The sequence below is a fragment of the Canis lupus genome, chromosome 11 (genome assembly GCF_048164855.1).
Source record: "Canis lupus baileyi chromosome 11, mCanLup2.hap1, whole genome shotgun sequence".
Taxonomy (NCBI): Eukaryota; Metazoa; Chordata; class Mammalia; order Carnivora; family Canidae; genus Canis; species Canis lupus.
Window position 1 is genome coordinate 48,785,550 of NC_132848.1, and position 22,666 is coordinate 48,808,215.

General features: G+C 37.4%; 1 protein-coding gene across 7 annotated transcripts in view; it reads right to left on the bottom strand.

Moving 5' to 3' along the window:
• Positions 1–22,666, bottom strand: part of THADA (THADA armadillo repeat containing) — a 332,010-nt gene that overhangs the window by 300,164 nt on the left and 9,180 nt on the right. For all 7 annotated transcript variants that reach the window (XM_072768181.1, XM_072768180.1, XM_072768179.1 and 4 more), the window contains exons 9-16: positions 18,474–18,661; positions 15,017–15,111; positions 13,085–13,305; positions 10,820–11,526; positions 8,252–8,403; positions 5,062–5,217; positions 4,219–4,341; positions 386–509 (exon numbers count right to left, since the gene is read on the bottom strand). In XM_072768181.1, coding sequence (XP_072624282.1) covers positions 386–509; positions 4,219–4,341; positions 5,062–5,217; positions 8,252–8,403; positions 10,820–11,526; positions 13,085–13,305; positions 15,017–15,111; positions 18,474–18,661 — 1,766 coding nt within the window. The remainder of the gene's footprint in view (positions 1–385; positions 510–4,218; positions 4,342–5,061; positions 5,218–8,251; positions 8,404–10,819; positions 11,527–13,084; positions 13,306–15,016; positions 15,112–18,473; positions 18,662–22,666) is intronic.

Consider the following 22,666-nt stretch of genomic DNA (forward strand, 5'->3'; position numbering starts at 1 on the left):
AAGACTCATTAAGAAATGCTATACATAAAGAAACTATTATTTTTTTAATTTTTAAAACTTAAAGAACAGATTTACATTATCTTCAAACAGCAACACATGAACTGGGGGTTAAGAAAAGCAACTCTTCTTGTAATAAGCATTAATCCATGAAACCTGGAGTTTTGGGTTGGGAAACAATGAGCACTGAAAACAACTTCACAGCCTTGTGTCTTTTACTGACAAATTTATTTATGTCCAAGTAAGAACTACATATTGAGAATAAAATCTTCCATAAGAATGTAAACAAAAGACAACAAAACTAAAACGTAAGTAAAATAAAATGTTGAAAAAGTATGTGTTTTGTAGGAAAAAAAAACACTTCCCCCAAACATTACTGAAAGCTTACCCTCTGTGACAGGAAAAACTTCGGCTATTGAGCCTAAAATCGTTAAAGCTGAAAACCTAGTTGGGTAGGAAGACCCAGGAAACAGTGCTTCAAAAAGATGACTGCAAATGGATGACATGAAATTCTTAAAAAAAAAAAAAAAAAAAAATTACATAAGTATAATTGAGTTATAATAGGTTATTTTCAAAGTAACCCCCACCTGGAAGGGTGGGGTTCTTTTTTAATTAACAAGGAAAAGATTTTTTAAAACAATACTAGTTGTTCACTTCACTTGACAATTCAGACTGGTACCCTTGACCATAAGCTATATTATGACTTCAATGAACCCTATGTTTCTAGGGTCAACAGGAAGTATAATTCCTAGTCCATAAAAGAAAATACAACACTCAGCACCCATTTTTGGTGAAAGTAAGATCTGTTCTAAAGCTGTATGAATATTGGTTTTCTTCACCAGGGATATTCAGGCTTCAAAGTTTTTAAATAACAACAACAAAAATCCAATACAGACTACTTGATAAATATGGTAAGTATAATACTTGATAAATGTGGCTGACATAATTCATAAAAAGATCCAACTATTCCACTGTCTTCCTGTCCTCTATATTCCCCTTTGAGACTCTTGCTCTACCATTCTATGTATAGAAATGATTTTTTTAAAAAAATAGAAACTTAGTAAAATGTAATTTAAAAAAAGAATAGGAAATAGTTTACCCAAGATAAAGTCTTCTTCCTAGTTAAAATAATAATTATTATCATTGTTTCTGTATAAAACCAAACAGAAAACTTAGAAGGAAAAGCTGTGATCCTCAAGCATCTTACATATACTGCTATGCCCTAACAACGTCTGTTTTTAACTGAGCAGCACAAAAGCAGTTCTAGTCCTGATTCTAGAAAGGATCTCAGCATTCATTTCTTTGGTCAATGACACACAATCCTGAGGATTTATCCTATAGGCCCTTACAAGCCCTCAGTAAGAGTTTGTTAGTTTATTAAATCTATTGGGTTTCAAGGGAATAGAGTAGTTATTGAAAATATTCTAGTTAAACTCATATTAAATATAAATGAGTAGTACAGTATTCACATGAAAGGGCAACAAGTTCATCCTTTAGGAATGATCTTATCCTGTCTGCAGTATCATTTATATTTTTAGAAGTAGTTCTTTCCCTCCACCACACTGTAACCACAGTGGAGGCAGGGACCACAGTTCATACATTTATATCCCTAGTCCTAAGCATACTGTCCTAGACATACAGAACAGGCTCGATAATATGCTCTCATCATTTTCAACAACTCCTAGTGAGGCTTCCAAATACCTTAGCCTAGCATTCAAAATCTCTCTGGATAACTCAGGCATCTTCTCTACTTGCCCTTAAGGTTTTTTGCCATGTTATAGCTTAAGCTATCGAAAAGTGACCTTAAAATTGTTAAAAGTGATAAATTTCAAATTGCAGATATCCTTAATTCTATTGTTACACTACATTTTCAAGCACAGGAGATGAAATAATTAGGTTAGCAGAGAGGGAACCCAACTACAGATATGAAATTGGTTTCTACTTCCAGCTCTGTCACTTGTTAGCTATGTAACTACAATATGAAATTTCCACAGCAGCTACCTCATAGATCAAAATAAAAATACTTTACTTGTATTCTTAGGGTAACAAACTTTATTTATTTGTAAATACATGTGTGTTAGTTAAGCTGTTTGGTTTTTTTGTTTGTTTGTTTGTTTTTTTAGTTAAGCTGTTTTATCATAGCAAAAAAAAAAAAGAAAAAAAATTCCAACTCCCAGCTCCAACTTGATTTTCTAATTCATTTCTTTTTACTCACCTCCTTTGTTGCTCCAAGTATCTTATATGTCATTCACAACAGTGAATTCACTGTTCCCCAAATTCTCCCTGTACTTTCTTACCTCCAAGCTTTCAGTTAAGCAGGGACTTGGAAAAAACTATTCAGATTTTAGAAACGAGAGCAGATTCAGATAGGAGGCTGCCCCTATCACTCAGTAGCTGTGGGGCCTTGGGCAGGTTACTCAACTTTTCCAAGCTTCAGTTTCCTATTTTCAAGTAAGCTCTACACCCAACATGGGGCTTGAACTCACAACCCTGAGACCAAGAGTTGCATGCTTCACTGACTGAGCCAGCCAGGTGCCCTAATTTTCACATATGTTAAGTGAGGATTATTAATGCCTATATCACAGCTTTGTTATTAAAGATTTAAATGAGAATGTGAGTACAAAGTATTTTGTCAAAAGTACTCTAGCTAATAATACTAGCTATTTAGGTATGAAATAATCTCTTTCACTAGACTAGAAGACATCTTTTCTAACTAACAGCTTCCTCTTCTCCCCCAGGACTGTTGATTGGCACCAAGCCTACCACATACTGCATGACACCCATTGTTATAAAGATGATGATAAGTAATTTAGTGCCAAAGTCACAGTCTCCAAAAGCCAGAGGTGACTACAGTTGGGAGGAACTATCAGAACCATGAGATAGACTCAGATTAAGACTCTAAAGGGCTAATTTTCAATAACACAAATATTCGCAAGGACAAGTAAGAAACCATACATACATGAAAATTCAGAACGTCAATCCACTACAAGGGTTTTGTGTTCTAAGTACCTCAGTTTTCACAAATGTCATTTTATCCCTTGCAAAAAGCAGCAAAAGGGATGTGTTTTCTTAGATCATCTAAAAATGATCTAAGAAAGGCTAAAAAAAAAAAACCTGTTCCACACACAACGCAAGTGCTCAGAATACACTCCAGTCACTTTTAATGACTTCCAGCGAGGCTTTTTGTAGGATGATTCAGAATTTACAAACAGCTTTCTCGTTTAATCCTCAAATCCTCAGCTTTTTCAGAGAGGTTACTTATCCCTCTTAGAGTCCAGCAGACATCAAGTAAGCCAACTAGTCTGTGGCCGAAATGGGACTAAACCCATGTCCTGCAAGTTTAGGTCATTCCTTTCCAAACTTCACTTTGGTATTTTACAAAGAGGAAGCTAACTTCAGCCTTGGTAAAGGAATAGTCTTCTTTAGATGATTTTCTGTCTTTTAATTATAAAACTGAAAACTAAGGGCCATCTATACTAATGATTAGAGTAGGTAGTGAGTTTAACATGGCTCTAATGTATCATTACTTGATTACAATTGTTTCCCTAAATGAAATACAATAGATGAGCTCTGTTCACTATCTGAGTCTTAGAAGACAGTAAGATTTCTGCTTCTGAGAGGCTAGGTCTGGATTAAGAAACCAGTGAAAAACTCATTCTGTTCTGATGGACAGAAATGGAAGGCTGTCAACTTGAGCTCTGGCCCCAGACTGGAGCCACATCCATCCCATTAATACAGTGCCCCGAAACCTACCCTTACTCTTCATGCTCCCTCCAAAATGGGATGGACAGGAACCTGCATCGCTGGACCACAGACCAGGAGGTACCAATATCAAGCCACTATAAGTCATATTAGTCTAAAGGGGAAGCAGGCCCAGATACAGCAATCTTCCACTCTGAGGAGGGGTGGAGGAGTTCAGGGCCAGCAAGTACCTTTTTGCTAAAGTACTAAATTAATGTGGCCTGCAGGAAGCTGTGAACAACTGAGGTTAACCCATTCTTGTTATTCTGAAACAGGCCTTAAGTCCAGCACCAATTCTGCAGCTCAGGATACCTCAAGAGAAGTACCAAAGCACAAGAAGGAATATGTAAAACTCAGCTTGAAGGAAAAAAGCACAGAAACACCATTCACTACAAGACTTCCATTTATTTCCCTCTATTGTTTATTCACAATTGTCCTATGCTTCTTAAATATTCGTATGGCTAGAAATAGATCACCTACCTTATACTGTTGTAAAGAAACAGAAGGGTGCTGTTTGGTTAACTCATTCTCTGGCTCATGTTTGGATCTACTTTGCTCCTGTTTATAAAGCACCTGAGAACTTTCCTGTATCCTACAGAACAACTTTTGAGAAAAAGAAAAATGAAGCATATGTAAGCCATATTAATCTTCACTGTTCGCCTAAAAAAAAAAAGCAAAGGACAAATTTTCTAAATTCTTTAGACTAGAGCTTCAGGCAAGGAGAGTACTGGTTTCTAAACTCTTAATATTTATACAGTTTCTCTGACAGAAAATTAACATATGTTTTTAAAATCAAAAACAAAATATTACTGCAAACCAGAATACAGTCATTAAATCATGGTTCTATTTCCTTTAGGTTGGTATGACGCTAGAGATATAGTCACTCCTATTCTCTCCAAATTCTTCATCCCGTAAATGAGGCCATGTGATTAATTTGACTTGAATTAATCTTACAATGACCATTTCATGAGGCCCTTAAATGCTAAAACTACAAGGGCATCTTTCCTTCTCTCATCAAAGTTTTCTTAAAATACGTTTCATGCTGAAAGATCCATCATTACATTTTTTTTCTTTCAAAAAAAAAAAAGAGCTCAAGTTCAATTTCTTTTACACCAGAATGAAAGGACTTTATACCCTAGACTTGAATCTCAAATGTAAACTTTATGGAATCATAGAATGGTTCACAGAAGGGCCATGAAGGAATGTGGCAGTCCAATCCCACGATCATTATTCCTATACTCTCCCAAAATCTTAGCTCTTTTCAAAATTGATTTGTAGAGCAGAGTTTACCACTATCCTGCATTTTCTGATGAGAAATTCTACCTTTTTAAGAAGAGAACAAATCTGTTGTCGGACTCCTGGGGACTGACTGTTAAGATTGTAGGTGATAAAGAATTGAATCCACTGCATTTCTTCTGTGGAAACAATTTCTGTACTTCGATTACTCTCACAAAGCAAGCCTAAGGTATCTATCCGTACCTAAAATACATCAAGCAATAAAATGTTAATTTTTCAATGAAATAGGCAAATTGTAAACCATTTGACATGTTTATTTACAAAAGCTACCAAAGGAGGAAAAACCAGTAACCCTCAGTTTAGCCATGTATACTTCAGAAAAGTTCCCTAATCCCAAAGATCCTGGGGTTACATGATACAGAATTATTTTATTAAATGTGTAAACTGGGTATTTGTAAGTCAACAATCTTAAAAATTCTTATTCCATGGTAATGCTCAAGTTCATTCTTTTTCCTCTACTTTACCTCAGGACCTCATCATCTCACTCGTAGGTCACTGTCATGCACATCTAACCAGTCTCCTGGTTTCTTTTTGCTCTCACACTGGAAACTCATCTCTGTTGCCATTAATTCTACTTCCTTGCAGAATGCAGAATAGCTTGTGTCCAGTTATCAACGGAATGAAATCTGAAGTCTTCAACCTAGCGTTGGAGGCCTCTCTACTCCCACCAAACAACATCCTGAATTATCCTCCAGACCTTGTTTTATATTCTCCCATTTGGGGTTTTCATTTGTTTGTTTTTAAAGTCATTTTATTTATTTTTTTCTTCATCATTACAATAGTACTTTTTAATTCTTATCCCCTATTTTCCCCTTCCCCCCAACCACCTCCCCTCTGGTAACCATCTGTTTGTTCTCTATAGTTAAGGGTCTGTTTCTTCATTTGTCTCTTTTTTTTTTTTCCTTTGCTTGTTTTCTTTTTTTTTTTTTTTAAGATTTTACTTATATATTCATGAGAGACACAGAGAGAGAGGCAGAGACATAGGCAGAGGGAGAAGCAGTCTCCCTGCGGGAAGCCTGATGTGAGCCTCGATCCCAGGACCCTGGGATCACGACCTGAGATGAAGGCAGACGCTCAACCACTGAGCCACCCAGGCGTCCCTTTTTATTTCTTAAATCCCACATGAGTGAGATCACATGGTATTTGTCTTTTTCTAATTTAGTCTGCTTAGCATCATACTCTCTAGCTCTATTTTAAGATTTTATTTATTTATTCTAGACACAGAGAGAGGGGCAGAGACACAGAGGGAGAAGCAGGCTCCATGCAGGGAGCCCGATGTGGGACTTGATCCCGGGTCTCCAGGATCATACCCCAGGCTGCAGGCGGCGTCAAACTGCTGCACCACCAGGGCTGCCTCTCTAGCTCTATACATGTTGTTGCAAATGGCAAGATTTCATTTTTATGGCTGAGTAATGTTCCACTGTGTGTGTGTATGTATATATGTATGTACATATACATACCACCTCCTCTTTATCCATTCATCTATCCATGGACCCTACAGCTGCTTCCGTAGTTTGGCTATTATATATATATATTATATATAATAAACACTTTGAATGAGTGTTTTTGAATTTTGGGGGGTAAATAATAGTGTAATTAGCTGGATTATAGGGTAATTCTATTTTTAATATTTTGTGGAACCTCCGTGTTTTCCACATTGGCTGCACTAGTGCAATCCTACCAACAGCTCAAAAGCGTTCCTTTTTATTTTCATCCTCTCCAACACTTGTTTCTTATGGTTTTGATTTTAGCCATTCTGAAAGGTATGAGGTGATAGGTCATTATAGTTTTGATTTGCATTTCTCTGATGATGATGAGTAATGGTGAGCATCTTTTCATGTCTGTTGGCCATCTAGCTGTGTTCCTTGGAGAAATGTCTGTTCATGTCTTCTGCCCAATTTTAATCAGATTGTTTTTTGGGTATTGAGTTATATCAGTTCTCTATATATTTTGGAATACTATCCCTTTATTGGATATGTTATTTGCAAATATCTTCTCCCATTCAGTAGGCTGCCTTTTAGTTTTCTTGATTATTTCCTTTGGTGTACAGAAGCTTTTTATTTTGATGTAGTCTCAACAGTTTATTTTTGCTCTTGTTTCCCTTGCCTCAGGAAGCATATCTAGAAAAATGTTGCTACCACTTATGTCAGAGAGATTACTGCCTGTTCAAGTATTTTTATGGATTTAGGTCTTACATTTAGGTCTTTAATCCATTTTTTTAATCCATTTTTTAGTTTACTTTTATGTAAGGTGAAAGAAAGTGGTCCAGTTTCATTCTTTTGCTTGTGGCTGTCCAGTTTCCCCAGCACCATTTGTTGAAGACACTTGCCTTTTTCCCACTGTATATTCATCCCTCCTTTGCCAAAGATGAATTGATCATATAATTGTGGGTTTATTTCTGGATTTTCCATTCTATCCCATTGACCTATGTGTCTATTTTTCTGCCAGCACCATACTGTTTTAATTAATACCACACGATAATATAACTTGAAATGTAGAATTGTGATGCCTCCAGTTTTGTTCTTCTTTTTCAAGATCACTTTGACTATATGAGGTCTTTTGTGGGCTCCATACAAATTTTAGGATTGTTTGTTCTACTTCTGTGAAAAAAGCCATTGGTATTTTGATAGGGACTGCAATAAATGTGTACATTGGTTTGAGTAGTATAGACATTTTAACAATATTTGTTCTTCCAACCCATGAGCATGAAATATCTTTCCATTTCTTTGCATTGTCTTGAATTCCTTTCATCAATGTTTTATAGTTTTTGGAGTAGAGGTCTTTCATCTCTGCTGCTTCATTATTAGTGTATAGGTAAGCAACAGAATTCTGTACATTGATTTTCCACCCTGCTACTGTACTGAATTCATTTATCAGTAGTGTTCTCTCATTCTGTGTGCTGCTCCATTGTCTCCTCTCCTTTAATCACATTTAATACATTCCTAATCAACTACTACCTACTCATTTCTGAGCCCCCAAGTCCATATGCATAAAGGCGCACTTATATCTGTATTGTCTTCTAAGGGTTTCCAGTTGTTTTATGTAGGTTTTCTTATTCCTTCAACTAAAATTGAAATAGCCCAAATACAAGGTCTACACTTTTCATTTTCCATTCATCATCCTTATAGACCCTTAAAACAGTGCTGACCTTGACATAGGGGCCTCTATATTATACTAACTCTACTGTATGTATAAAATGTCCAGGTATTTTACTTACTTGGCAGTGCTGATGAATTAAGCCTTGTTTTATTCTTGCACTGGACACAAGGTTCCTCCAGGTATCAGTTGCAGACTGAAGATGTCCATGAGCTCTAGCCGTTCGCAGACATGCCATCAAAGCTCCCAGAGCCCCTCTACTGTTATAAGACCCTAAGGATGGAAAAGATTGTTCTTGTCTCAAAAGCACAGTAACAAAGACAACTACTGTGCTATGTAACAACTGTTATAATTTTCATTTTGCAACTAACATTGTATTTTAAGAAATAAAAATCATCTTTTAAATTCTAACACAAATTAAAGTTCCTATTATAAAATAATCATTGCTGAAAAGGATTTAATAGTTCTTGTGTCAATAATTTCAAGAAAGCATAATCCCCTAAGGTTAAAGAAATCATTATTTTTTGCTATTTTTACCTTTTCCTTGACACTTAGAAACGAGCCAGGAAATGATTCAGGGGGAAAAAGGTCAGGCAGAGAAATATTTAAAACAGTAAGAATAACTAAAATGATTTTCAGCCAAAATCAGGAAAAACACTTTAGTGGCTAAATATTTCTCTAAAAATAAATACTAAACCTCTCTGTATATCTTGGAGTTATTATTTCTCCCTAGTAAAAAAGATAAAAAGGAGGATTACAAGGAACCTGATGCTTTTGAAGGCTAGGACATCAGCCTTTACTAACAGGACAGGGAACGCTGGCTCAAAGGGAACAATGATATAAAAACAGAGACTGCTTAGGGTATGTAGGTGGCTCAGTCAGTTAAGTGTCTGCCTTTGGCTCAGGTCATGATCCCCAGGTCCTGGGACAGAGCCGTGTGTTGGGTTCCTTGCCTTTAGCAGGGAGCCTGCTTCTCCCTCTCCTCCCCACTCATGCTCTCTCTCATTATCTGCCTCTCTCTCTAATAAATAAATAAAATCTTAAAAAAAAAAAGAGAGACTGCCTTGAGAAGATTCACGAATCTTCAACTTTAGATGGCTTCTCAAAAAGGCAAGAACAATTTTTTTTTAAAGATTTTATTTTGTGGGCAGCCCAGGTGGCTCAGCGGTTTAGCGCTGCCTTCAGCCCAGGGTTGATTCTGGAGACCTGCGATCAAGTGCCACGTCGGGCTCCCTGCATAAAGCCTGCTGCTCCCTCTGCCTGTGTCTCTGCCCCTCTCTCTGTGTCTCTCGTGAAAAACAAAATAAAATATTTTTTTAAGATTTTATTTATTTATGAGAGACACAGAAAGAGAGAGAGAGAGAGAGAGGCAGAGACACAGGCAGAGGGAGAAGCAGGCTCCATGCAGGGAGTCCGATGCGGGACTCGATCCTCGGGACTCTGGAATCACGCCCCGAGCCAAAGGCAGAGGTTCAACCACTGAGCCATCCAGGCATCCCAAGCTAAGAACAATTATTGTTAAAAACTACAATGAAAAAGAAACCAACTCCAAATAATGGCTTATTTTTATATACAGGAATCAGATTTTTCCAGCTATCTCATGGTTACTCTTTGAAGTATTGAAACTTTTAAGTTATTTTTAATTTTTTTTAATTTTTTATTTATTTATGATAGTCACACAGAGAGAGAGAGAGGGGGGCAGAGACACAGGCAGAGGGAGAAGCAGGCTCCATGCACCGGGAGCCCGACATGGGATTCGATCCCGGGTCTCCAGGATCGCGCCTTGGGCCAAAGGCAGGCGCTAAACCGCTGCGCCACCCAGGGATCCCTTTAAGTTATTTTTAATTGTAAATATTCTTTTTTTTTTTTTTTTTTTTTTTTTTTGAGAGAAAGAGAGTACCTGGGTGCACATGGGTTGGGGAAGGGGCAGAGGGAGACAAAGAGATAATCTTGAGACTCCGCACTCAGCACAGAGCCTGATGCAGGGCTCGATCTCACAACCCTGATCATGACCTGAGCTGAAATCAACTGAGCCACCCAGGTGCCCCTTGCTGTAAATATTCTTAAATTGTGATGTAGGGTACATACAATATGGTAATATTCCTATTTTGTTAAACAGAATACAGTCATTTTAAGATTCACATAAGTCGGGATCATCCTTTATATATTAATTATTGAATTATGCTTTAATGCAGTGATTCTTTCAGTGCTAAGTTTCAGTGGCATCTTTACCCCTATTCTAAATGACTATAAAGAGTTGTTTCTTAGGTTAATACATCTACATTTTTTGTCTCTTTCCCAGAGACAAAAATTTGCTACTCTAGTTTTTGTCTTTATCCTTGCCTAAAACAATTTTTAATTACTGTTTTGATCACTTAGCAACTTCTATAAAACACTCAAACTTTTATTCCAGTCTGACAACTGAACAAATAAGAACTTGGTAAATGAATTAAAACTAGTAATAATCATAACTGGAATCAATCCTTAGCTTGAAATGACATCAGCCAAAAACTTTATTCTGCTCTTGACAGGAACATTAGTTTCAATCTGAAATCTCTATTGTTAAAACTCTCTTTCACTTTTTACAGAAGTGGTAGTATTTATATTTGAATATGGTCCATATCTGCCTAGGTACCTACCCTTAAACATCTTAACTAGAAATTACTAAAAGAATGATTGATTTTCTTACCAGTTTTAGCATCAGCAGAAGTTTGAAGAATCTTTACCATGTAGCTTAAGCTTTCAGGACTGCAATTCAATAATTTTGGCAAGTAATAATCAATCACATAAGATTTTTGATCCAAATTTCCTTCACATAGTATAAAAAGGAGAGGAGAAACCCAAGTCTCATGCCACTCATCAATCCAGGTACTGTCAAGAGCCTGGGACTTCAAATGATTCTTGTGACTTCTGAACATGGTTTCCAAGAGGTCACTTGCATAAGGTACCAATGACTGGTCTCCCATCACCTCTAAGATTTGTGATGGAATAGTTTTAGCTAGAGCCAAAATATGTCCAATTCCTATGTAATCTACTAAACAACCAAGGCATGTGTACTTCCCTTTAACATGCCATTCCAATCGCAGAAGACCTTCAGTCAAATCACAGATGAAATGATCGGCAGCCAAACCTGACACTTCTGAGTTTGACTTTTCTTTAGTGAGCTGGTGCATTTGGAGAATATTTCTGAATATAATTTTGGTTTGGTGTCTCAAAGCATCCAGTGGATGCTCCCAGTGGGTATAGACATATTCCAAAAGTCTCCCAACTACACTTGATTTCCCATTCAGACTGTTCTTTAGGCTTGGGGAACTTGATTTAAGGACATGTATGGCTGAGTTAGTCCAGGATGCCAAAATTCTAGACAGAAACAATTCCAGAGTTGATTCCTTGATCCTGAAGAAAAATGAGTCATGTTATTATCAACTGATTAGTAGCAGAAACTTTATTTATTTATTTATTTATTTATTTATTTATTTATTTATAAAGATTTTATTTATCTATTTGACAGAGACAGAGAGCGAGTGCACAAGCAGGGGGAGCAGCAGGCAGAGGGAAAGGGAGAAGCAGTCTCCCTGCTGAGCTGGGAGTCTGATGCAGAGCTCGATCCCAGGATCCTGGGATCATGACCTGAGCTGAACAAAGATACCTAACTGATTGAGCCATGAAGCACCCAGAATTCTCATTTTATAATCATCCAGACTTTAAAAATATAAAAGATAAAGAATGATCAGAAAATTCAATAATTATTAAATTTACAAAAACAAAAAATTACAAACAATGCCAAAACAGATCTCAAATTTATTAGTGAATCTTTTTATCTTATAGAAATAATCCAAAAAGGACACAAGAAAACTTTTGGGTGATGGAAATGTTCATTATTTTGATTTTGATGAGGTTCCACATGTGTTTTAAAATATACCAAGAGGGGCACCTGGGTGGCTCAGCTGGTTAAGCGACTGACTCTTCGTTTCAGCTCAGGTCATGATCTCAGGGTCATGAGATCAAGCCCCACGTCGGGATCTGTGCTGGGTGTGGAGCCTGCTTAAGATTCTCTCTCCTTGGGGATCCCTGGGTGGCTCAGCGGTTTAGCGCCTGCCTTTGGCCCAGGGCGCGATCCTGGAGTTCTGGGATCAAGTCCCGCATCAGGCTCCCTGCATGGAGCCTGCTTCTCCCTCTGCCTGTGTCTCTGCTTCTCTCTCCCCCTATGTCTATCATGAATAGATAAAATCTTTTAAAAAAAAAAAAAAAAGATTCTCTCTCCTTTTCCTTCTACCCATCCCATTCCTTGTCTAAAAACAATAGTAACAATAATTTTTATATTCTTTGGAAATATGCATAATTTTCCTATATAAACTGAAAAACATGTAAGAATTATTTTAGAACAGGGTACCTTTTGTCCTTTACCTACATGTTCATTACTATCAAGCTGTATCTATGGTTTAACATTTTAACTACATGATCAATTTCAGGCATCATGAATAAAACACCGGAAAAAAAAACACAAAACACAATCCCATGAAATCGAAAAGAGCTGGTTATAGTTCTGCCTCAGGTGCTTATTAGCAATACACTTAAGTTTTAACATTTACTTTTCTAACTTCACTTTACACACTCGACATAATAGATTCCATCTACCAAACACATGAGGCTCATACTGAATTACTTATGTTGATGTTGTTCATAAACTCCAAAATGCAAGCATTAGAGACTAACTGTTAACGTTAACATTAGAAATGTTCAGTACAGGTTCACTTGTATCAATAATACCTATAACTCTCTCCCTCCTCATCATCGCATCTTCTCTTGTTCTACTTCATACTCACTTCATTATCTCCCTTTTAATTCAGCATTATCCTGAGCAATTTTCATTGAATTACTAAGTATGCTACTGTTCAGCTGTCTTTTAAATGTCTGACAAAACAAAATATGAGACAGTAGCATGAAAACTCACTGTGAACTCAAGGTGAACAAAATATGTACAATATTCAGGAGCAGGGCCTCCCCGCTCAGGTCCATACTCCCATTCTGCCAGTCCAACATGGTGAGTGTCCCCTGACACAGGAATAAGAGGGTTGACTGCGAGACATCAGTACAACAAAGGCTCCTGCAGCAGTTCAAAAACCAGTCGGGAATGCTGGTGCAGTCTACTGAACGGAGAAGCAAACTGCTAATCTGGAAAAACATAACAGAGCTAACATTTATAAAGCCTCTAAAACGTCTCAGATATTTCAAAATGTAAATCCAAAATTCCCTTTCCCCTGAAACTTACTAGGGAAAATAACTGAACCTAAAGATGAGAAGCCACAAGTGTTAAAATTATTATATCAAAAGGGAAAAAAGTTAAATCTAAGCACGTGAACAATTCTGCTGGGTTGAATGTTATTTGTAGAGCAAAACATATCGCCACCTGCAGGTGGATGAACTTAACTAATGCTTTTTAGATGTGATTTTAGAAATCAAATTGTTAAATTTTATTCAGTGGTAAATACTTTGTGTGATCTCATAGGAAAGTATACATCTATTTTGTATAAAGTCAGGTAAATAACTAAAATAAGTTTCTAGATAACATAGTAAGGGAGAATAAATCTACTAGTACTGAATACAAGAATTCTAGCCCAGATTATCAATTATACTTTCCATCTAACCAAATGCACAGAAAAAATGATTCTAACATACTTCTCATCAAAAGTATAGTATTTGGGGGTCAGGGGAGGCCTGGGTGACACAGTCAGCTGAGCATCCAACTCCTGGTTTCAGTTCAGGTCATGATCTCAGGGTTGTGGGATCCAGTCTGGTGTTGGGCTCCATGCTCAGCGCTGAGCCCACTTAGGATTCTCTCTTTCTCTCCCTCTGCTCCTCCTGTTCCTTCTCTCTCTTTAAATTAAATAAACCTTTGATAAATTAATAAATAAATAAAAATAAAGAACAATATTTGGATTATTGTTTTTTTTCTCTAAATAGGCTTCATGCCTACATGGAACCCAACACGGGGCTTGAACTCATGACCCTGAGATCAAGATTTAAGCTGAAATCAAGAGTTGGATGCTTAACTGACTAAGCCACCCAGGCGTCCCTGGGTTATTCCTAATAAAAAGGACATATTTATCAAAAAGTAATGACTTCTTGTATCTATACATTAATCTCTGCATAATTTTAATATAACTATCTTTTATAATACTGAGAGATGGAATTGAACCAACAGTACAAGAAACAAACTAAAAGGATATACCCCAAAAGACATTGATAGTGATTATCTTTGTGAGATGAATTTATAGGTGATTGCTATCATCTTCTGCTTTTTCTGCATTTTTGGATTGTCTCTTATTGTAAAAGAAAAAGATCATCAGAAGGATTCTATGTAGAAAGAAATTTTTAATCCACTTCTTTAAAAATATTTTTATTTATTTATTATTTATTTATTTATTTTTAAATTTTGTTTACTTATTCATGAGAGACACAGAGAGAAAGAGAGAGAGAGAGAGAGACAGAGACACAGACAGAGGGAGAAGCAGGCTCTGTGCAAGGAGCCTGACGTGGGACTCGATCCCAAATCATGCCCTGGGCTGAAGGCGGCGCTAAACCGCTAAGCCACCGGGCTGCTCTAAAAATATTTTTATTTATTTTTTTTATTTATTATTTTTTAAAGATTTTATTTCTTTATTCATACAGACACACAGAGAGAGGCAGAGACAACAAGCAGAGGAAGAAGCTGGCTCCACACAGGGAGCCCGACGTGGGACTTGATCCTGGGTCTCCAGGATCACACCCTGGGCAGAAGGCAGCGCTAAACCACTGAGCCACCCAGGCTGGCCCTAAAAATATCTTTAAAACATGTGTTTAATTCAATAAATAAAGCACAATTCTCCAAAGGAGATGCACTCACCAAATCAGGAATCTTCTCAGGTGGATGAAACATAGCCTTAATAAAAAGAATAACAGCTAATCCAGACGTACTCTGAATTGTCTGTAAGAGGTCATCTATATGGCAAAAAAGTAGACAGCACGTATTAAATGACAATAGATATTTTGGTCCAGTGGAAAAAGCACATGGCACAGAGTCAGACAGTCCTGGGTACAATTTCTAGCATGACCACTTCCTAGGTTGAATAGACCTTGGGCAAGTTATTTAACCTCCCAGGAGCCCAGCTTTCTCTTCTGTAAAATGAGAAAATGTAACTCCTATCTGACCATTATTATAATGTTTAAATGCATAATTAACATAAGGCTTTTACGGCCAGCACATACACACTTATTAATATATGTGATTCCTTCCTCTCTCCTCTTAACAACCACTCACTTTTCCTCTCCCCCCAGCACATCTAGGAGCAACACCACTTGTCTCCTCTACACTGATCAGCCTCTCCATCCCAACTCCCACATATACTACTATTTTTTTTTTAATTTTTTTATTTATTTATGATAGGCACACAGTGAGAGAGACAGGCAGAGACACAGGCAGAGGAAGAAGCAGGCTCCGTGCACCGGGAGCCTGACGTGGGATTCGATCCTGGGTCTCCAGGATCACGCCCTGGGCCAAAGGCAGGCGCTAAACTGCTACGCCACCCAGGGATCCCTACTACTATTTTTTTTAACATGATTTCAGGGCTTGTGTAAAGAGCCTGGATAAGTGCTAACTGCAAACTTTGCTATCACTGGCACTGTACCCAATGCAGCCAATCTCGGCTTGCTATCTTCTCTTTGTTTTCTATCAGCCTCTGGTTTGTGAGAAAGTTTACCAAATATGGTGAATTATTCAACCTGAGCTAAGAATCATAAATACCTACCATAAACTACCTAATAAACATCCATTCTGCCATTTATCACTGCTAACAGAACTGTGACTTTGATTGGGGCACCAATGTGCTCAGCCAAAGACAGTATACTTGCTTCTTCAATCTTCCCTGCAACTAAAGGTAGCCATGAGGGTTCAGGCCAATGGGATGTAAGTAGGTACTTAGGTATTTTTGTTTCTCCTGATTAAAGAAAAAATGAAACTGGCCTTCCTTCCTGTCTCACACATATTCGTAATTCCAGAACTACAGCAGTCAAATGGCAGCTACAAGGTACAAACATGGGAGTGAAAGTCAACATGCTGAAGATAGCCGAGCAGAAAGGCAGAAATGTTTAGGTCCTAGACTGCATACAGCAGTTTGGGATCATCTGCCTCTGAACTTCATGTTATGTGGGGGTGAGGGGAGGCACATTTGCTTAAGTCTCTGAAATTTGGTTTTCTGTTACTTGCAGCCAAACATTTTACTGACAGATGAAGCTTTAAAACCTTGGGGAAGAACAGCAGTGGACAGGCCCGTCAACCACCCAGAAAAGAGGCCGCCTCATATTAAAATCAGGTCTTCTCTGTATTTTATCAGTTGTGTGTTGTTGTTTTTTTAAGATAACAATGTCCTCTTTTAAAACAGATCTGTAAATTGTATCTTAGAGTAACACTTTCATTTTTTTTTGTAAGGTTTTATTTATTTGAAAGAGAGCATGCACAAGCACGGGGAACAGGCCGAAGGAGAGGGAGAAGCGGGCTCTCAGCTGAGCAGGGAGTCCCATTCGAGGCTTGATCCCAGGACTCTGGGATCATGACCTGAGCCAAATGCAGTTGCTTAATCGACCTGATCCACCCAGGTGCCCCTCCTTTCCTTTTATAACTACCTGAGATCCTAGCCAAAATAAATGAATAAATAATGCTATTTTGACAATATATCTAGCACTTTTACTAGTTACTAGGACTCAAAACATATAAACAATGAGGTACTATTTTTTTCCTATTAGACTAGCAAAACCAGAGTCAATTACTGCTCTTTATAAACAAAAGTTCTAGGGATCCCTGGGTGGCACAGTGGTTTGGCGCCTGCCTTTGGCCTAGGGCGCGATCCTGGAGACCCGGGATCGAATCCCACATCGGGCTCACGGTGCATGGAGCCTGCTTCTCCCTCTGCCTGTGTCTCTGCCTCTCTCTCTCTCTCTGTGACTATCATAAATAAACAAAAATTTAAAAAAAAATTTTATAAACAAAAGTTCTAAATCAATCCCATTTATTTTTTAATTAAGTTAATATTTATGCATACATGACCATATAGAACGTGAGGTAAAGGGTAAAAATGTAATTAACTTTTTATAAATACTCACGTGTTAAGTATCATTTTTCCATTAATCATATTGTAATGTAACACACTGATACAGGAAAATAGCCACAACAAATGTATAGCTTAACAAATTATTTGAAAGTGAACACCCTTGTACCCAGCATCCAAGGTGAAAAATCGAACTCAGGCACCCAACCCATAAGGCTCATCCATATGTCTCTTCCCAAACATAAACCCTTTTCTCACCCTGAGTAAACATTATCGTGACTTGCAAAGTAATGGCTTTCTGATTTTTAAATGGTTTTATTAATCAAATGTGCATCCCTAGACACTACAGTTTAATCCTGTACATTTTTCAAAAATCTGATACACCTTTTAAGTGCCTTTCAATCTACAAGTGCCCTCTCCACCCCTTTCATTTCATTACAATTTCTCTATTCAAGAGCTCTGGCCTTGATCTGCAGTTTCCCACAGTCTGGATGTGGGTCTGCTTTGTCCTAATGCAGTTCAGCATACTCTTCTGTCTTCTGTAATTCCTGTAAATTGGCAGGTGACCTAAAGATCAGTCTCAAGCTCAGCCCCTTTGCAAAGCGTGTATAGGTGGTAAAAGCAAGACTCTAAAGGGCACATGCTGTCTGTCTGTTCTGTAATGTTAGTAGTTGCTGATGCTTAATGCCTACATCAATTCATCAGGTTACAAAATGGTAATACCATTTTAATTTATAGTTTGAAATGCTTTTAGAAAGAGGGACTTCCTCTCATTTACTATTTGGCTTCCCAGGAACACAGATCATATGAATAGAAGCAACACATGAGACATATAAGGGGGAATGATGACCACCCCCACAAGGACTACTGTCATTACTTGAGGATGAAGCCTGCTCCTAAGGAGAACTGTATGGTTTATGTTCACCTTTCCAGACCTTCCTTCCAAGTATGGACTCTTCTTATTGAGAACTTTCTTTTGCCATTTAAAGTCTGGGGCTTTTCAACCCTAAGACTGTTAGGTTTTCTTTTTTACAAAACACACACATTTAGAAAAGTCCTTCAACATTATTCCTTGCAGAATTGGTATATTTGAAAGAAAAAGCATAAAAAAACCTTATAACCCAGGGCCTTTCCCCATTTTAAGGAGCTGGGGGAAAAGAAGTTCTCCATCTCAGGTAAGTATCAAACATTTCATACCATTATTAGCAAAAGCTGAGTGACACTCAATTATAATCATCATTTTTATGGTCTTATACTTACCATCACTTAAAAACTTGGTGAAAATACTCAGCAATCCACACATACTTTGCCATGTGGGAGAACTGGAAGTCTTCAAATGAATTCTCTGAATGTCTTGTATTTTCTGCACCAACATCACTGAAACTCTAGTGCCTACCAATAAGTCATTCATCAACTGTGTCTGAACTATACGATTTCCAGCAAATTTTCTATAATGAAAAAAAGACGTTATTCCAAAAGAAAAGTCACATGAAAATGCCACCATTTCTATCCCTCTGCAAAAGAAATATTACCAATCAAAGGGCCAAAATTTGTTTTAGATTATGTTAGACATCTATACCTCTCTCTTCCACTCCCATAACATTCCAATTACTTGGACATTTATTGCAAACTTTCAATGCTCTTACCTCAAAATATCCCTCCTTCTCTGCTAACAACTAATCTCATTTCTTCTTTTAGAGTAGAAATAACAGGTAAAATGAATGCCACAATTTCTAAACTTGAACACTCCCTCAACCTTGATCCACTTTCCTCACTTGTTTTCCAAGACACTAAGCTCTCCTCCATTTTCTCCCACTTCACCATTGCTCCTTCCTATATACCTCAGCTAGTTCATCCACTTTTCCCCAATCTCTTTATGTTACAGCTCTCCACAACTCAGTCTTTACTCTCCCTCTTTGGTCCAGTTACTTTATTCCCTTGATGCTGATTTCATAAAGTACAAACTTTAAATTATAATCTGTATGCTGACAATTCCCAAATTTTTATCTCCAGCCTCAACTTCTTTCTAATCCCAGACTTATATATGCAACTTCTTACTCAATATCTTGATTTCAATGTCCAACAGACAGACATCTCAAACTACATGAACTCATCTTCAACTCCAAATCTGCTCCACTTGCTGAGATCTCTACCCTACAAAAACTTTGTCATCATCCTTGACTTCTCCCTTCCCTACTCCACTGTAAGAAAATCCTGCTGTCCTACCTTCAAAATATATCCAGAATCAGACCACCTCCACTGCTACTCTTGGTCTGAGTCACTCACACCTCTCCCTTGGATTAATGCAATGGTCTCCTAACTGGTCTCCCAGCTTCTATCCTTGCCCCCACCCCCAGTCCATTCTCAACATAACAGAACACAGAGTGATGACATTAAAACAGAAGTCAGGGAAAACAGTTTAGGAGTCCTTTATAAAGTTATGATCCACTAATTCTGCTCTAGGTATATACCCAAAAGAACTGAATGAAGGGCCTCAAACAGGTATTTGCATACCGATGTTTATAGCAGCATTATTTATATTTAGCCAAAAGGTAGAAACAACACAAATGTACATCAGCATAAGAATGGATAAGCAAAATGTGGTACATACATTACAGTGGAATGTTATTCAGACAAAAAAAAAATTCTGATACATGCTACAACATGGATTAACCCTGAAAACACACAAAAGAACAAATATTGCATTCCATTTATGTGACATATTTAGAATAGGCAAAGTCAAAGAAACAGAAAGAAGTTACCAGCAAGTAGGAGGAAAAAGGCCGTGAATTTTCTTTTAGACACAATGAATTTGATGCACTTATAAAACATCCAAGTGGAGATGTCCAAGAGGCAAATGACTATATGAATCTACCACTTCAGGGAAGAGATCTAACCTGGAGTGAGAAATCTGGGAATCCTGAATATATAGATGACAATTTTTTTGTCCTGGGAATCCTAAATACACAGAAGTAGATGGTATTAAGCAATAAAAACAAATAGAATAAAAAGGATAGAACCCATATTTAACAGAAGAAGAATCTAAAAAGAGACAGAGAAGGCACTACTGGAAAGAGAAAGGGAGGCCCCATGTTAAAGATGGCACACAGAGGCTAAAATAAAAAACACAAGAGACAATAAGTGTTGGTGAAGATGTGGAGAAAAAGGAACCCTACTGTATACCTGGCAGAAATGCAAATTGGTACAGCTACTGCAGAAAACATGGAGATTCCTCAAAAAATTAAAAATAGAATTACCATATGATCCAGTAATCACACTATTGGATATTTACCCAAATATGTGAAAACACTAATTTGAGGGCAGCCCCGGTGGCGCAGCGGTTTAGCGCCGCCTGCAGCCCGGGGCATGATCCTGGAGACCCTGGATCGAGTCCCACATCGGGCTCCCTGCATGGAGCCTGCTTCTCCCTGTGCCTGTGTCTCTGCCTCTCTCTCCCTCTGTGTCTCTCTCATGAGTGGATAAATAAAACCTTTAAAAAAAAAAAAAAAAAAAAAAAAAACACTAATTTGAAAGGATATATACACCTCTCTGTTTACTGCAACAATAGCCAAGATATGGAAGCAATCCAAGTATCCACAGATATATGAATGGATAAAGATGTGGTGTGTGTATTGTGTGTGTGTGTGTGTGTGTGTGTAATGGAATATTATTCAGCCATAAAAAAGAATGAAATCTTTTTGCAACAACAGGGATAGATCTAGAGGATATAATGCTAAATGAAGTAAGGCAGTCAGAGAAAGACAAATACTGTATGATTTCACTCATATGTGGAATTTAAGAAACAAATGACCAAAGTAAAAAAAAAAAAAAAAAAAGAAAAGAAACAAATAAAAAAGGATACTTATCTATAGAGAACAGATGGTTTCCAGAGGGGAGGTAGCAGGGGGATAGGTGCATAAATAGGTGAGTACACTTATTGTGACAAACACTGAGTAATGTATAGAATTGTTGAATCACTCTATTGTACACTTGACACTAATATAATGCTGTATGTTAACCACCATACTGGAATAAAATAAAAACTAATTAATTAAAAAAAAAAAAAAAAAGAATAGCACACAGATACTACCTATATTCTCTCCCAGAACCTCAGTAAACCAACAGCCACAGGATTGAAAACATAAAAAGACAAAATATGAAGAGCAACAAACAAACAATAACAATAAAATTTTGGAAGCACACAGAAAACTGATTCAGCAGAAACCAAAAAGGTAAATACTGGGGCACCTGAGTGGCTCAGTTGATTAAGTGGCCAACTCTTGGTTTTGGCTCAGGTCAGGTCATGAGATTAAGCCCCGCATCAGGCTGTGTGTTCAGCGTGGAGGCTGCTTGAGATTCTTCCCCCTCCTTCTCCTTCCCCCTCTGTTCGTGTCCCCCCATAAAATCAATTAATTAATTAATTAATTTTTTTAAAAAGGTAAATATTGGGATGCCTGGGTGGCTTAACAATTGAGCAGAGTCTGCCTTCAGCACAGGGCATGATCCTGGTCCAGGGATCAAGTCCCGCATCAAACCCCATGAGGAGCCTGCTTCTCCCTCTGCCTATGTCTCTGCCTCTCTCTGTGTGTCTCTCATCTCTAAATAAATAAAAATCTTTAAAAATTAAAAGGTAAATAGGTAAGCCAGAAAATCATCCCCAAAACAACCTGATTTGCAGCCCCAAAAGGCTAAGAAACTGTTGGCATCAGGTACTACTTGATATGGAAATAAATGTAAGGCTGAAAATAGGAAGACTGGCTGCAAGTCTGTTGAAGAATAAGAACCAGCAAAAAACTGGCTTACCTAGAGAAGGTAAAACAACATGCACAGATAAGGCATGAACACCGTAGTGCAAACAAGAAAATTAGGTAAATATATGAACAATGAACAATGAATGCCAAATGCCACAACCTCAGCTTTCTTCACTCCTTCAGCAATCAGAATTTTAAGCCAATAGTTTGGTTCCATGGTGAATCTGTTACCCATGCAAAAAGACCTAACAATATTGACATCATAGGTTTTCCAAAGAAATAGCCTGCCTAAAGTAGCCTATAAAAAAACCTGAAATTAAAAAAAAAATTTAAAAAATTTAAAAACCTGAAATAAACCCCATCAATATGCACTGATTCAAATCAACTCTCAGTGCCTCATCCTTAAATATAAGCATTTGGCCAAAAATCACTTCTGATGAAAGCTTCTAGCAACAAATGCAGTGACTGAAAGCATCAAACAGGAAAAAAAGCAACTTAGAAGAAAGAGAACTATGTAAAGATGAGAAAACTATTAAAGAAAAACTATCATTAATATCCTCAGAAAGATAACCAGATATTTCATTCATAAAATGATGCTATGAGTAAGGAACACTCATGGAGGAAGAAACTCATTCTCATATTCTTGTAATAATTTATTTGATTTTTTAAATTAACTATCAAACCTCTAAAAAAAGTAAATTT